This window comes from Bombyx mori, chromosome 11 (assembly GCF_030269925.1).
Source record: "Bombyx mori chromosome 11, ASM3026992v2".
In the NCBI taxonomy this organism is placed as follows: Eukaryota; Metazoa; Arthropoda; class Insecta; order Lepidoptera; family Bombycidae; genus Bombyx; species Bombyx mori.
The window spans coordinates 5,171,816-5,185,961 of NC_085117.1; the positions used below are offsets into that span (position 1 = coordinate 5,171,816).

The 14,146-nt window shown below is 40.4% G+C and overlaps 2 protein-coding genes and 1 non-coding gene across 4 annotated transcripts in view; 2 read left to right on the top strand and 1 right to left on the bottom strand.

Moving 5' to 3' along the window:
* Nucleotides 1-1,668: 1,668 nt before the first annotated feature.
* Nucleotides 1,669-8,977, top strand: LOC101736922 (lipase member I). The gene is made up of 8 exons (XM_004924142.3): nt 1,669-1,812; nt 2,482-2,650; nt 3,891-4,039; nt 4,723-4,821; nt 5,535-5,681; nt 6,338-6,530; nt 7,568-7,705; nt 8,852-8,977. The coding sequence occupies exons 1-8, from the start codon at nt 1,761-1,763 to the stop codon at nt 8,907-8,909; spliced, it is 1,005 nt and encodes a 334-aa protein (XP_004924199.2). The 5' UTR covers nt 1,669-1,760; the 3' UTR covers nt 8,910-8,977.
* Mir3264 (microRNA mir-3264) lies at nt 7,322-7,455 on the bottom strand. The gene has a single exon (NR_107549.1). It is a non-coding gene; the product is annotated as a microRNA mir-3264 (primary transcript).
* Nucleotides 8,978-13,775: 4,798 nt separating the features above from the next.
* LOC101740721 (uncharacterized) overlaps nt 13,776-14,146 on the top strand; it is a 40,538-nt gene continuing 40,167 nt past the window's right edge. For both annotated transcript variants that reach the window (XM_038013949.2, XM_062671026.1), the window contains exon 1: nt 13,776-13,983. In XM_038013949.2, the coding sequence (XP_037869877.1) occupies nt 13,948-13,983 (36 nt within the window). In that variant the 5' untranslated portion in view covers nt 13,776-13,947. The remainder of the gene's footprint in view (nt 13,984-14,146) is intronic.

The window sequence follows — 14,146 nt, forward strand, 5'->3', positions numbered from 1 at the left end:
GAAATCAATTTCATGGTTTGTCCGTTTAGCGCGTCCAGAAATATATTATAGCATTTTTATCGTAAAAATATAAAAAAAAACTACAAAAAATATAAAAATCGAATAGTTTTATTAAGCATAAACATTGTACAGAGTTTTATTGTTATTCTTTTTTTAAATTGTATATGTTTTAATGGGCTTTTTTGTGTTTGGAAAATCCAAGATTCTGACACTGTATTGCTCTTATATCTTAAATCTTGGAACCAGATAAGACTATTATTAACGTCCCATGCCATTTTTAACTGGTAGTAGTTTGGTAGTAGATTACAGATAGTAGGACCTCTTGTGAGTCCGCGCGGGTAGGTACCACCACCCTGCCTATTTCTGCCGCGAAGCAGTAATGTGTTTCGGTTTAATGGGTGGGGTACCTGTTGTAACTATACTGAGCCCTTAGAACTCATATCTCAAGGTGGGTGGCGGCATTTACGTTGTAGATGTCTATGGGCTCCGATAATCACTTAATACCGAGCGAGCGGGGGGCTCGTCCACTCATCTATGCAATAAAAAATAAAAATAAAAAATACATTTATAAATTACATATCATATCTGTAGCTCATAAGATGGACAAATGTTTAGTTTTAAAAACCTCATACGCGAGGAGACAGCGCGTGGTTACGATTGTGACCGCTAGTGCCCATGTAGTAAGGTTGACTTCCCCTCAACTCCTCATCATCAGACGGAAGGAAACGCTCGTGAGTGCTGACGCTTAACAGGAAACGAATTCGGCAGCGTTTCAACGTTTATCGCGTCGACGTCCTAAATGATTATCATGCGATCATCATTCATTTGACACAAAGCTCGGCGATTAAGATAATAATTGTTGATACCGCTGGATAAGCACGTCAATACATTAAGGCCGCGGTGTAGAATCGATATTGTCTGTGATCTATTTCCTATTGCCGAATGATATTCCTATTTACGAAAATTTATATAGTTATTTGGCTAGTTAGGAATTTCTGATACACCAATTAGCAAACAAAAACTAAACTTCATAATTCCTTCTAATAAAACGATTAATACGATTTTTATTTTTTTTTAAATCCCAAACCTGACCTACTAGGCTAATCGAGGAGTATTAATGTACGATCTATTATTAAGTTCAATTTAACCACAAATGACGTGACACCGAAGTTCCAAATTTCCTTTTACATCCATTGGAATCCGTTTTTTTTTTTTTTTTTTTTATTACCCTTGTAGGCAGACGAGCACACGACCCACCTGATAGTGAGTGGTTATCGTCGCCCATGGCCTTCAGCAATGCCAGGGGCAGAGCCAAGCTACTGCCTACCGAAACAGAAAAAACAAAAACAGAAAATTTCCGTACCTACAGAAAATGTCGGCCGGTTTGGAACCTATGCGAATGCTCTGCGGAAATAGCTCTGGGAAATTGCTTAAAAGGATTTCTTATTTTCTTCCGCCATCTTCTTTCGCCGTCACATCACAACTAGATGCCACACATCATTTTGATCAAGCATCGTCTTGTCCTGGAATCAGGGCGCGTTGTTTCCTGAGCGTTATGAAATTTCCTATGTCCAAGCAGAAGCAGTGGCTCGACTTGACTCCCGGCATTGTCAGTGTCATGAGGCGACACAATAGCCAGTCAATAGTCGAAAAATATCCGCGTTCAGCGTTGTGAACTTAGCCTTATGAAACTTATCATTCGCTAAGTTGTGCAATAAATTGAAGGATTTTAATTAGTGTGTGTCACTTCTTGGTCAACAATGGAGAGGTCTTGGGCGGGTTTGATTATTTTGGGCCTCGCTGCTGCTTCAGGTACGTGGATCCCTTCTTATACATCTTGAAGACATCACGGCCTAATGGATGAGACGCCCGTCCGTTCGTATCAAGTAACCCGTCTGTGTCGGTGTTCGAATCCCGCAGAAAGGTACTGGTTTTTGTAATGACATACTTACTTGACAAATGTACCACTAATGTCTTCCACGAAGAAGTAAGAACATAGTTTAAAAACATTGAAACAATTGAAACATAGACCTCATATCTCAAGGCGGGCGAGCGCTTTGAGGCTTTTTTTTATGTCAAATACTTCACCGGCAGGTTTTTGTCGATTTCCAATAGCTGGTGACTGTGGAGGCTGTGTAAACACTTACCATACTATGTCATTGCTAACTATACTATTGGTAATACTAGTGGCCGAGGTCACAGCCTATTTGGTGTTAAGTGGTCATGGCAGTCCATAGACATCAACAACGTAAATGCCCATATCCACCTTGGGACATAGGGAGTTCTAAGGTCTTAGTTTTTACAGTATAACGCCTGCCCAGCCCTTCAAACCGAAACGCATTACCGCTTCACGGCAGAAATAGGCAGGGTGGTGGTAGAAACTCATGCTAGCTCATAAGAAGTCCTACTAGAACAAACTCTACATTAAATAAGCTGTGTCGCCGTCTGTGCTTGACGCTTACAAAGGTCAATGTCTTACAGCACACAGCTATGACAATGAGGTCCTGTTAAAGCTGGAGAGCCCTCGCTACCAGCACGTCCAGGGTCCGGACGGTCTCCACCTCGAAGATCTGTGGCTAAAAGTTAAAGACCAAAAGGAGTCTGACCAATACGAGCCAGAGAGAGACAACGCATATCACTTATTCACCAGGCGAGTTAATAAGACTTGTACTATGACGTCAGTAAAGACTTATAAGAGACAAATTGTTCTTCTTGGCATCTCCCTATACGGGGTCGGAGCAGCGGTATCTGGACTCACACTCTTCCCTCGCATTTCCTCTCAGACACAGGCCATCCAAGCTTTCTCAAGAACGCCCCTTCCCTGGAAGACACAACACACATTTCTCTTCATCATCACCAGCTTAAAACTGTTGGAGCCTCTCTAATCGCACGCCACTGAGAACAATCCTCGGCTTCTCTCATCCATCTTTCGCAATTTCTAGAAGAATTCTCACTATTTCATTCGTAGAAGTCATGTTTGTGATCTGAAATGAACTTCAATCTATGTTCATTATGAATGCGAGCCACGAAGAGACTCCTCAGTGGAGTGGGGTGGAGTGACAGGTCTGTGCCTATCCGGCCCCAGAGACATAAACGATGCATTTTAACGCATCAACGCGACGCGAACCGTCGATAGATCGACACTCTATTAATGCGCTTCAATTCGGAGCGTCGGAATACCGACTATTGCGTGGTTCGATTATAGGTATTGGGTATCAACCTACGTGTCTTGGGGCGCGTAGCTAAACGAAAGGCAGCACAATTCCCGAGAGATGGCAGCACGATTGCGGTATTGTCGGAACTTGGCTAACTTCGTGCTACGACAAAGCCTAGCCGATGGAGGCGCGTAGACGCCATCACACTCACCAACCAGCCTTCTTGAAGAGCGGTGCCACCGTCCTATGAGCTGTCATTCGTTTTCGTTTGCTAACGTCAAGAGAAGATTTCTATATTGTTCTAAGTCAACAAACATGATTGGTTTACTCAATATTTCTCTTAGCTCGAACACCCTATTCGCCCCTACAATGTCTGACGACAGTGTTAATAATTGTGGCTTCTCCGACATATAATTATATCACTCCCCATTTTTCATATATAACAGTAGATTTATGATCTTTATAAACTAGACAACAATATCAGAAGCCATTCACAAAAATAAAAAGGAAAGTATTTCCAGTATTTAGTTTTCTAGATCGCGTTATACAATTAATTCCAAATTCGTGTTAGTTCGAAAAATTCACGAGAAATCCGACGAGTTTTATTTGCACTTGTAGGAAGACAAGCCCATCTGATGGTAGTGTTTGCCTTCGCCTATGGACATCGACAATGCCAGCCGAGCCGCTGCCTACCTAAACAACCTCAATCAATTAGTATTGACGTCTCGTTCGCAGATCCAATCCTAAGACCAGCCAGCCTCTCGTGTTAGGAAGCGAAAATGTACTGAAGGCGTCTAATTACGACGAGAAAAAACGTACTATTATATTAGTACATGGATGGAGGAATGTCGCGACCTCAAACTTCAATGCTTTGCTAGTTCCGGGTAATTTTGCACTGATTATGTTAACACTCTACCTCTAGTGATGGGACAGATTAAACTCTCCAAGCACAGTAACGGAAGTCTGGCGAGTGTTTAGAGACGGTGGATGGAAAAGAGGGGAGAAATGGGTCCCTAATAGATATCATAAGGGGTTGGTGAGATAACCATCAGCCAGGCCGATGTTAAGTGCTAACTGAGCCAATAGGCATCACAAAACCCGTCTTGCGATTTATCCAATATCCCAATTTTAAATCGGGTTTATTAATTGGCCTTTAAGCCGAAACGCATGACTGCTTCACTGCCGAAATAGGCAGAGCGACCAGTAAAACTATTGTGTTTTGAGCGAAACAAAATTCAAACCAATCCGTCCTCTTGAAGTCGCTTAAAATTACGTTAATATATTTCGTTAAAATAAATATATAGACGCTAATGGAACTGCCACGAAAAAGTTAACCGGTGATATGAAAATGATCTGTGGGAATATATTGCATTTAAAACTTAAAAAAAAGAAAAGTCAATGTCCTTTAATAAATGTTTATTAAATTTTAATTTTTAGCAAACTGTTATGTGTAAATGTTTTCAAGGTTAATAAATAAATTATTATTATTATTGTTATAATTATTATTATTATTAACTTTAGTTGCAAAAGTGTGAAAACAGATTGCGCTATTTTTTATTATTTTCAGCTTTCCTCCAGGCCGAGGATTTGAATGTCATCATCGCAGACTGGAGCATCGGGGCAGCCGGCAACTACGTAGTGGCCCTGCTGAATGTTTTTAAATCGGGTGATTGATTCTATTCAACTGATTTTGATTTTAACCATCCTATTCGCTGGGAGATTTGCCTAGATTCCAATTACGCGCGAACCGGTAGGTGAGCTCACGTGGCTCGACCTGAGAGAATTTGCTAACACTGACCCTAGCAAGAGCAGTGCCTCGCAGAATCTACCACCGGATCAGAGTCACTGAAAAGATCCGGTGAAATCTCATTGGGTCATTTGTTGACAACAGAGCATTTTATTTTGTCTATGTTCGTAAATGGAAGCAGTATTTCGATTCTTATTATTTTTGTATTGCTCACGGTTCATCTGTTTAAGTCATTATCGAAGTTCATAGCAAATTCAATGCCGCCACTCACCTTGAGACATGAGTTCTAAGTCTTAGTTTTTTATAATTAAACGATTGACCCACTCTTCAAACCAGAACGCTTTGCTTCACGGCAGAAACAGGCAGGGCGGTGGTACCTACTCGTACGGGCTCACAAGATCCTCTAACACTAGGAAAATACTATTTCCTACCTTTATTTAGCTTTTCTCACGTAGCTTCATCCGCGTGGACTATGCTTTATATAGTCTGGTTCGAATCCTGAGCTCGGCAGTGAAATGGCCGGTCTTAAGTCATCGTGGCTTGACTGATAAGACGCCCGGTGTAATCACATCGAGCAACATGACTATGGATTCTGCCCAATACCAATCTTGCATCGCCTTTGTTCGTTACAGCCAAAGCTGTGGCTGGTTTCATCGAATGGCTGAACCGGACCAGCGGCTCCAAGGTCTCTCAGTACCACCTCGTGGGGCACAGTCTCGGCGGACACCAGGTCGGCATCATCGGGAGGCATCTGGGTGGAAAAGTTCCATACATCACTTGTGAGTAACTCTTCAGTCTGATCTAGCATAGTGATTCCCAAAGTTATCTGAGAGAGCAAGGATTAGGTTTTAATGAGATTGTAGATGAACCTAGCAGACGTAGCGTTGGCAGACCTCACAAAACATGAAGCAGCGACTTGTTGAAGGTCGCGAGTATCTGCTAGATGCAGGCATTGCAGGACCGGTCTTTGGAGCGAGGCTGGGGAATCCTATGTCCAGTAGATGGCTGTGGCCTGATAGATAGTAGTATAAGAAGCATCGCATGGTTACTGACAGCCATATTACAGTGCTTATACCTAACCTGACGCACGTTTGGACAAACCTGGACCAAAAGGCAATTTTCACCTGTTTTTTTATTATTAACTGGGAACAAATCGTGCACGGTCATCTGACCTTAATTCAAGATTCCCTGTGTTATGGGTACTAGAAACTAACATACATACTTTATACGTTTAAAGATATACTTATATACAAAATAAACATCTAAACAAAGAGCAAACAAACCTCTTTATTAACGAATGCTTGCCCAACGTTGGGAATCGAACCCGCGACCCTCAGCGCAACAGTAAGGGCCGCTAACTACAGCACCACCGAGTCAGTACTGTATTCGGAAATTCTACCTGGGTTCGTCTGAAATAAATTGATGTGTATTTCAGCTCTGGACCCAGCATCACCAGGCTGGAATTTAAACCCTAACAGGTTTCAGTCTACCGACGGAATCTACACGGAGGTCATACACACTAACGCTGGGCTCAGAGGATTTCTACCCCCCCTGGGCGACATGGACTTCTATCCAAACGGTGGAGTCGAGATGCCTGGTTGCCAAGACTTAAGCTGCAGCCATCATAGGTACTGTCGTCTTTTTGGGTTAGAAAACAGATTGCATGCTCTACCTGATGGTGAGTGGCAATCATCACTCCGAAAACTTGTTTAGTTTGTGGTTTCCTACCACCATAGTTGCCGCAATAACTCAATTCGACTGTATGTTTTTATCTATATACTAGCTGACCGGCAAACATTGTTTTGCCATATATAAGATTTCTAGGGAATTTCTAGTGTAGAAAAAAAAACTAACTTATTGTAAGTGTGTAAGGATGTGGTAAATGAGTGAAAGAGGTATGTAGTGCTGTGAACGATGAGGGAATATATAATAAAAATAACAAAACCTCATTCAACCACATAATACCATATTAAAAAAAAAAAATGTCCAAATTGAAAAAAATATGTTAGGGGTGGACAACCCTAATCACTTAGGGGTATGAAAAATAGATAGTAGCTGATTCTCAGTCTTACTGAATATGCATAAAAAATTTCATGAGACTCGGTCAAGCGGTTTCGGAGGAGTATAGGAACGAACATTGTGACACGAGAATTTTATATATTAGATTAATACGTGAAGCAAAAACTTTGTATCCCTTTTTACGAAAATTGCGCGGACGGAGTAGTATGAAATTTTCCACACTTATAGAGAATATAGAGAAGAAGTGCAATACTGCACACAGCTAAAAAGGTTTCATTTTATTTCGAGGTCCATTTTATTTGCTATTAGCATCAACAGTTCGATGTTTTTAATTGAACTTCAATTAAGTTTACTCCATTCAAATATGTAGCTGAAGAAGTTTATTATTATGATATTTGTTCCAACTTTTAAACTCTAAATGGCTCTCCTGTGATGTCGCGAAAATGTTGCTTAAACCAAATACCCTTTCACCCCTCGATATATGTCTTCCACAATCATCCACAACGACAAAAAAATAATTTGTTTCAGTTGTTTGTTTGTGCGACGCAAACATAATTCGGGCGCTTTTGTCGTTAAGTATACCTAATCGTTCTTCGATTAACCCTTGTGACGACGACTGTCCACGAAGTGACCTTAATTGTTACAGATGCAGCTTCTACTTCGCCGAGTCGCTGAAGACGGGTGGATTCACCGCCCGGAGATGCCGCAACTTCGTCGAAGCCGTCAACCAGCAGTGCAACTTGCCGGAGACCGCGCAGATGGGAGGCTTACGGCCGAAAACCGGGTAAGAGCTGCAGTGAAATGAGGGAGCAGACGAAATTACGGTCTCGCTTTTCGAAGAGCGCATTTGAAGTCTTCACAGCCTGGAATCCCGCAGGCAGCTACCAATTGTTCTAATGAAAGACGTTCGTGACAAAATGTTCACGAAAGAATAGGGAATAAGATCGTCTAATTAAAATCAAAGCCTGACAAAATAATTTATTTTTTTATTGCTTAGTTTGGTGGACGAGCTCACAGCCCACCTAGTGTTAAGTAGTTACTGGAGCCCGTATACCGCCATCTTGACAATTTCCGGAGTAATGCGTTTCGGTTTGAAGGGCGGGGCAGCGGTTGTATCTATACTGAGACCTTAAAACTCATATCTCAAGTTGGGTGGCGGCATTTACGTTGTAAATGTCTATGGACTCCGGTAACAACTTGACACCGCGTGGGTCGGGAGGTCGCCCACCCATCTGAGCAATAAAAAAAGATGCGCGTGCAACTTGGTGCACGAAAAAGAATTGAAACTTCTTTAGCGGTGCATAGTATTGTGGTTTTTTTTAATTTTTCATACTAAATCAAATTTCTTTTGTAACAGTGAATGCTATGCATAAGAGAAACGACCTAGTTCGCTTTCTCCCTCTCTCCACAGTTGTGCGATTCGCGAGACGCTCTATTTTCTCACTCTCGCTCTTCCTAAGTTGTATTTTTTCTCTCTAGCCGTAACGAATCTGTCACGAGTTACATTTTAAGCTCAACGCACCTTAAGAAGTTTCATTTAAAAAAACTTCAGAGGTGTCAAGGGACACCCGGATGGAACGAAGTTCCTTTCGATTAATTAGTGAAGGAATTGTAATTTTTTTTTTAAGTTATAATAATAAATTACAAAAAAAAAAAATTATAAAATAATTAAAAAAACAATACTATGAACTAAATTACTATTGTTGAAACGCTATCTCGAGAAACTGTACTCATTACGCGGACCAATCGGATACGAGCAATGTCACGCGATAAACGCCTACACGTTGATTGGTCAGAATGACGGATCTAAAAAGTGTCGTGACAACTTTTCGTAAGAATTTTTTCCGTCTAGCCCCCTTTCACAACGCGCGATAAGGAACTTCGTTCCAAAAAATGTATACAGATAAATGTGTATTTGTTTTTTTTCCAGCAAAACTGGCATCTTCCATTTGCGCACAAACGCCGGATCGCCATTCTCGTTAGGATAAATAGTGCAACTTTGAAACAGCGACGTACATATATGCATTTATGAATAAATGAGCAGTTTGTTCGTCTATTTTTTGTTTCTTATTAATTCTTCTCTAGAAAACCCTCTTACAACGCGGTAGAAACGAAACGCATCGCTGCTTCACGATAGAAATAGGCAGGGCGGTGGTACCTACCCGTGCGGACTCACAAGAGGTCCTACTACCAGTAATTACGCAATTTATAATTTTGCGGGTTTGATTTTTATTACACGATGTTATTCCTTCACCGTGGAAGTTAATCGTGAACAGTTGTTCAGTACGTATTTCATTAGATTTTTTTTTTTTTTGTCAGGAGGAAATCGCCGGACATCCGCCCTTCACTGGGGATGGAGGGCGGGGCTTGTCGGAGTCGAACCGACTAAAACCTCCTGTCTCTCAACAACCAACGTCCAAACATCGCATGAGACAAAACTCATGAAAAGGCAAAGGGGGGAAAGTGAAGCGTTTAGTGCGGAGCATATCTCTCCCATCACCCTCCCCCTCGGGACGCCGGACTGGTGGTCGTCGGCGCCACGACCACCAGCCCTCAGAAAAATTGGTCTAGAAGGTACCTCGATTGTAAATACAAACGACAGTGAGAAATATAAAAATAATTAATAATGTTACGCCGGTAAGAGTAACGCCATCTGTCGTCAAATAGCAGAAAGGAGTATCAAAAAAACTAGTAAAATCGAGAACGCTCAATAAGTGCAACCCCATCTATTATCAAATAGCGGAAACACATATCGAAACCACTGGTCTTACCGGGAATGTTCTCGATAATTCTAGAGCTGTATCGACTACTAGCTTTTGCCCGCGACTTCGTCCGCGTGGAATAGTTACTTTGGTATAACGCTAAATTTTACCCGCGACTTCATTTACAGTACTCAGGATTGGAACTTCATTACTGAACCGGTAGATGGCGTTAAAGAAGCTAGATTTTGAGATTTTTTGACAAACAATTTTTTAACTTTTCGTAAAAAAAATATTATTTTTTTTTTAAATAGAAAGTATCCTATGTTACTTCTAATACCTCCAAGAATATGTGTACAAAGTTTCATGATGATCGGTTGACTAGTTTTCGCGCGAAAGCGTAACAAACAAACTTACATTCACATATTTTATATATTAGTAGGGATAACAGCGTTTGCAGGGATGACACGAAGGCAGTTAGTAATCGGAACTACTCAAAGCAAAACAGCGAACGGATCACCTGAATCGAAGCGGTAGTATAAAGTGTTCTTTAATTAGTATTTAATAGAGTTTAAATTTGTACTTCGGTGAAAGTTTAATTTATCCAGAGCCCTAGCGCGTAACAATAATAATTGAATAAGGAAAAATAACAAAATCTAATTTTACACAATTTCACTTACGTAACATAATTACTTAAAGTATTTTTTTTTTTTAATAGCTTAGATGGGTGGACGATCTCACAGCCAACCTGGTGTTAAGTGGTTACCCGAGCCCAAAGACACCTACAACGTAAATGCGCCACCATTAAGTTCTAAAGTCTCATTATAGTTACAACGGCTGCCCCACCCTTCAAACCGAAACGCATTACTACTTCACGGCGCCGCGGCGGGCCTTCCTTCGGGAGGGGGATCCTTCAACGGTAAAATCGACGAGCCGCAAAAAAAATTAATTAAATATAAAACTTGATTTACTACTTACTTTTAATATATCGGTTTTGATTGTGTGTTTAACACAATACAAACATATACGTAACGAAATTAACGATAATACTTAATATACTAGCAAAGTTTGGATGGGAAAAAACAATTGCCAAAAATGTTTAAGCAATCCAAACAATATCTATTGAGGAATTTCGACGCGTTTTGCGTTCATCGAAGATTAACAATTGAAATACTTGAATTAATGTATCCTGAACTGTGTTTATACAAATGTAATTTAAAATTGTTTAATTTGCTCAAAGAACTACCTACATGGCTTTTTTTTGATTTATTAATACTGTGACAATGTTTTCGGAGGTTTTCGTTCGGACGCAGAAGGTATTAAGTGAGATTAATACGTGAAGCAAAAACTTTGTATCCCTTTTTACGAAAGTTGCGCGGACAGAGGAGTATGAAATTTTCCACACTTATAGAGAATATAGAGAAGAAGTGCACAATTCTAATATTTTTTTAAAATAATGCATAAAAGATACATTAAATCAATAAAGAAAACATTACACACACTACATACCACGTATTTGACGCACACGCGCACGCATACTATTTATTGTCAAACTTTTGTTCTTGACGTCTGTTGTCAAATTGAGAATAGATTAAATATTGTTTGTCTTTATTAATATTTCTTTATAGTGTAGCCTTGGCGAAATTTGTGAATATAGAAGTATAAAATACAATCATAATAGTGTACAAACTTACAATTCCAATTAATTATGGTCGAATTTCGACTATTGCGGGACCTCTAGTTAAGTAAGATTCGTGACACACAATATTGCACTTACGTCCGTTTCGATAGAGCATAATATCTATTTAAGCTTTTGTTCGGTCTTATTGGAGATTCTTATTCAGTTATTGTCGTCATGGCGTAATGGATAAGACGGCCGTTGCGTTCGTATCGACCGACCCAAGTGTACCGAGGTTCGACTCCAGCAGGCGGGTACCAATTGTTCTAATGAAATACGTACTTTTTTTGACGTGACAACGTCTTATAATTCCATGGAGCCGGCTGCACGCACGAAAAAACATGGCTCATGCGGCGTTACCTCGTTCTGAGGCGATGTGAGCGATGCATCCGCGTGGACAGCTGCTATACAATAATACATTTACATATTTTCATCAAGTATGAAGTTCAGTGAAAAGTGAATGTGGTGTCAATTGTTTATAGCAACGATAATTGCGATAATTGAAAAATGAAACCATTCCATCTGTATTTTCCTATGACGTTGTCACGTTCAACTATCGTTAGTAAACAGACTTTACAGACAACCGATTTTTTTTTATTGCTTATGTGGTTGGACGAGCTCACAGCCCACCTGGTGTTAAGTGATTACTGGAGCCCATAGACATTTACAACGTAAATGCGCCACCCAAACAGCCCACTGAGTTTCTCGCCGGATCTTCTCAGTGGGTCACGTTTCCGATCCGGTGGTAGATACCGCGAAGCACGGCTCTTGCTAGGGTTCGTGTTAGCAACAACGTCAGGTTTAAGCCCCGCGAGCTCACTTACTAGTTCTGTGAATCTAGAATAACCTCGAGGCTACTAGGATTGTTAGAGAAAAAAATTGCCTATACTATATATACGTTTCTAAATTACACATTATACCTGTTGCTCTTAGATCTTTCTCCTCCCTGCGTCATATTCCTCGACACCGAGAGTCCTGTGTGCTTAGTGCGAGTTTCTTAACATTCTCGATAGCGTAAAAGTTAACCCAATTTTGTATGCAGTTGGAACAGCGCCCCTAGCGGCAAACGCACGCGAACGATCCCATTCCATACAAATATGAACTAACTTTTACGCTATCGAAAACGTTAAAAAACTCGCACTAAGCACACTGACCTCCCATATCACTTTGACTCGCACGATCTTTCCCTATCTCTTTCTGTCTCTGTCGATGAGGGTGCCGCTGTTAGATCAATAAATATTTAGTTTAAGAACGAAATTAAATCGCACAAATAGCTTTTTATTTGTTTCTTCTATACAGTTGGCTGTTTTTAGACATGCAGCCGTGGTTTTGAGATAAAACAATTTCATAGACGGTGTTTGTAAAATATCTATTGGCATGTTCATCTCAATCTATCTAGATTGAGTAGATCTTGAGACAGTCTTCTTCTGAGTCTTCTTGTAGTCAATGGTGAATCTTATTCCCACATTGAGAAAACATTGTGTGATGAGCAGAATTGTTTGCTCTTTGTTTGAGTGTTCATTATCTATATTATATATACGACGGAGGGGCTGATTCCATGGTATTTTTAAAATGATGACGTCGCTGATGCCATTCTCTTCATAATTATTATTGTTATTGCCTTCCATATTGATAGTAATTTAAACTTACTTTTCTAAGCAAACTTACTTAAGCTTACTTTTCCTTTTATTGAATTTCAAGTGTACAACAACAATGACAACAGCGGGCTCCGCACCGTTCGGCTGCTCGAGTCGGAATGTGTTGTGCGACAAAAGTAACTCGTATTTATATAAGATCAACGGGGGTGGTTTGTTCATTAATTTTCCTGAATACCGTCTTAAGCAATTATTGACTTGCGTTGGACTTATAACAGTTAACCAACAATTTTAACATTGAGGAAACTCTAATCTTAGTTAACTAAATAACAAGGTTGCGCCGGTATATAGATTTAAAAGTCCTTAAGTATGTATGTGTCAGGCTCTGGTGCCCATAACACAGGGAACCCTAATTTGTGACCGGATAACTTAGCGGGATTTGTTCCCAGTTGTTTCCATTTATTTATGTAGTATTGGAAGTAACTTATAAGGACTCATCTGGTTCCAAGATTTAAGATATACGAGCATTCTTAGCGCGGAACCACATTCCGAATTTACTGGTGGTAGGACCTCTTGTGAGTCCGCACGGGTAGGTACCACCACACTGTCTATATCCGTCGTGAAGCAGTAATGCGCTTCGGTTTGAAGGATGAGGCAGCCGTTGTAACTATACTGAGACCTTAGAACTAGTATCTCAAGGTGGGTGGCAGCATTTACGTTGTAGATGTCTATGGGCTACGGTAACCACATAACACCAGGTGGGCTGTGGAGCTCGTCCACCCATCTATGCAATAAAAATACAAATCCTCAGGTTTTGCAACAACAATAGAAGCGGCGTTTAAAAGTTAATTGTCCCTTCGATTTGCTATTTAAGTGCGTGTATTTTCGCTTTAAGAATCACATAGATATGTTATGTTATTTCATATTACGGTTCGTATTATGGAGCACTTGCGCAAACACCGCTGACATATAACGTTATACATATATAAACTGGTATAGTTCGGTCGGGGCTTATTCAATTCAATTTTTGTGTACGAGGTTGGTGCTAGAGGAAATGGATTGGACAAAGTATTTGGTGCTATTTATTTTGGTAAGTTTCGTTTGGTTATAACCTGAATAGTTTTTTTTATTGCTCACGAGCTTACGGCAAACCTGGTGTTAAGCGGTTACCGGAGCCCATAGACATCTACAACGTAAATGCCGCCACTTACCTTGAGATATAAATTCTAAGGTCTCAGGATAGCTACAACGGC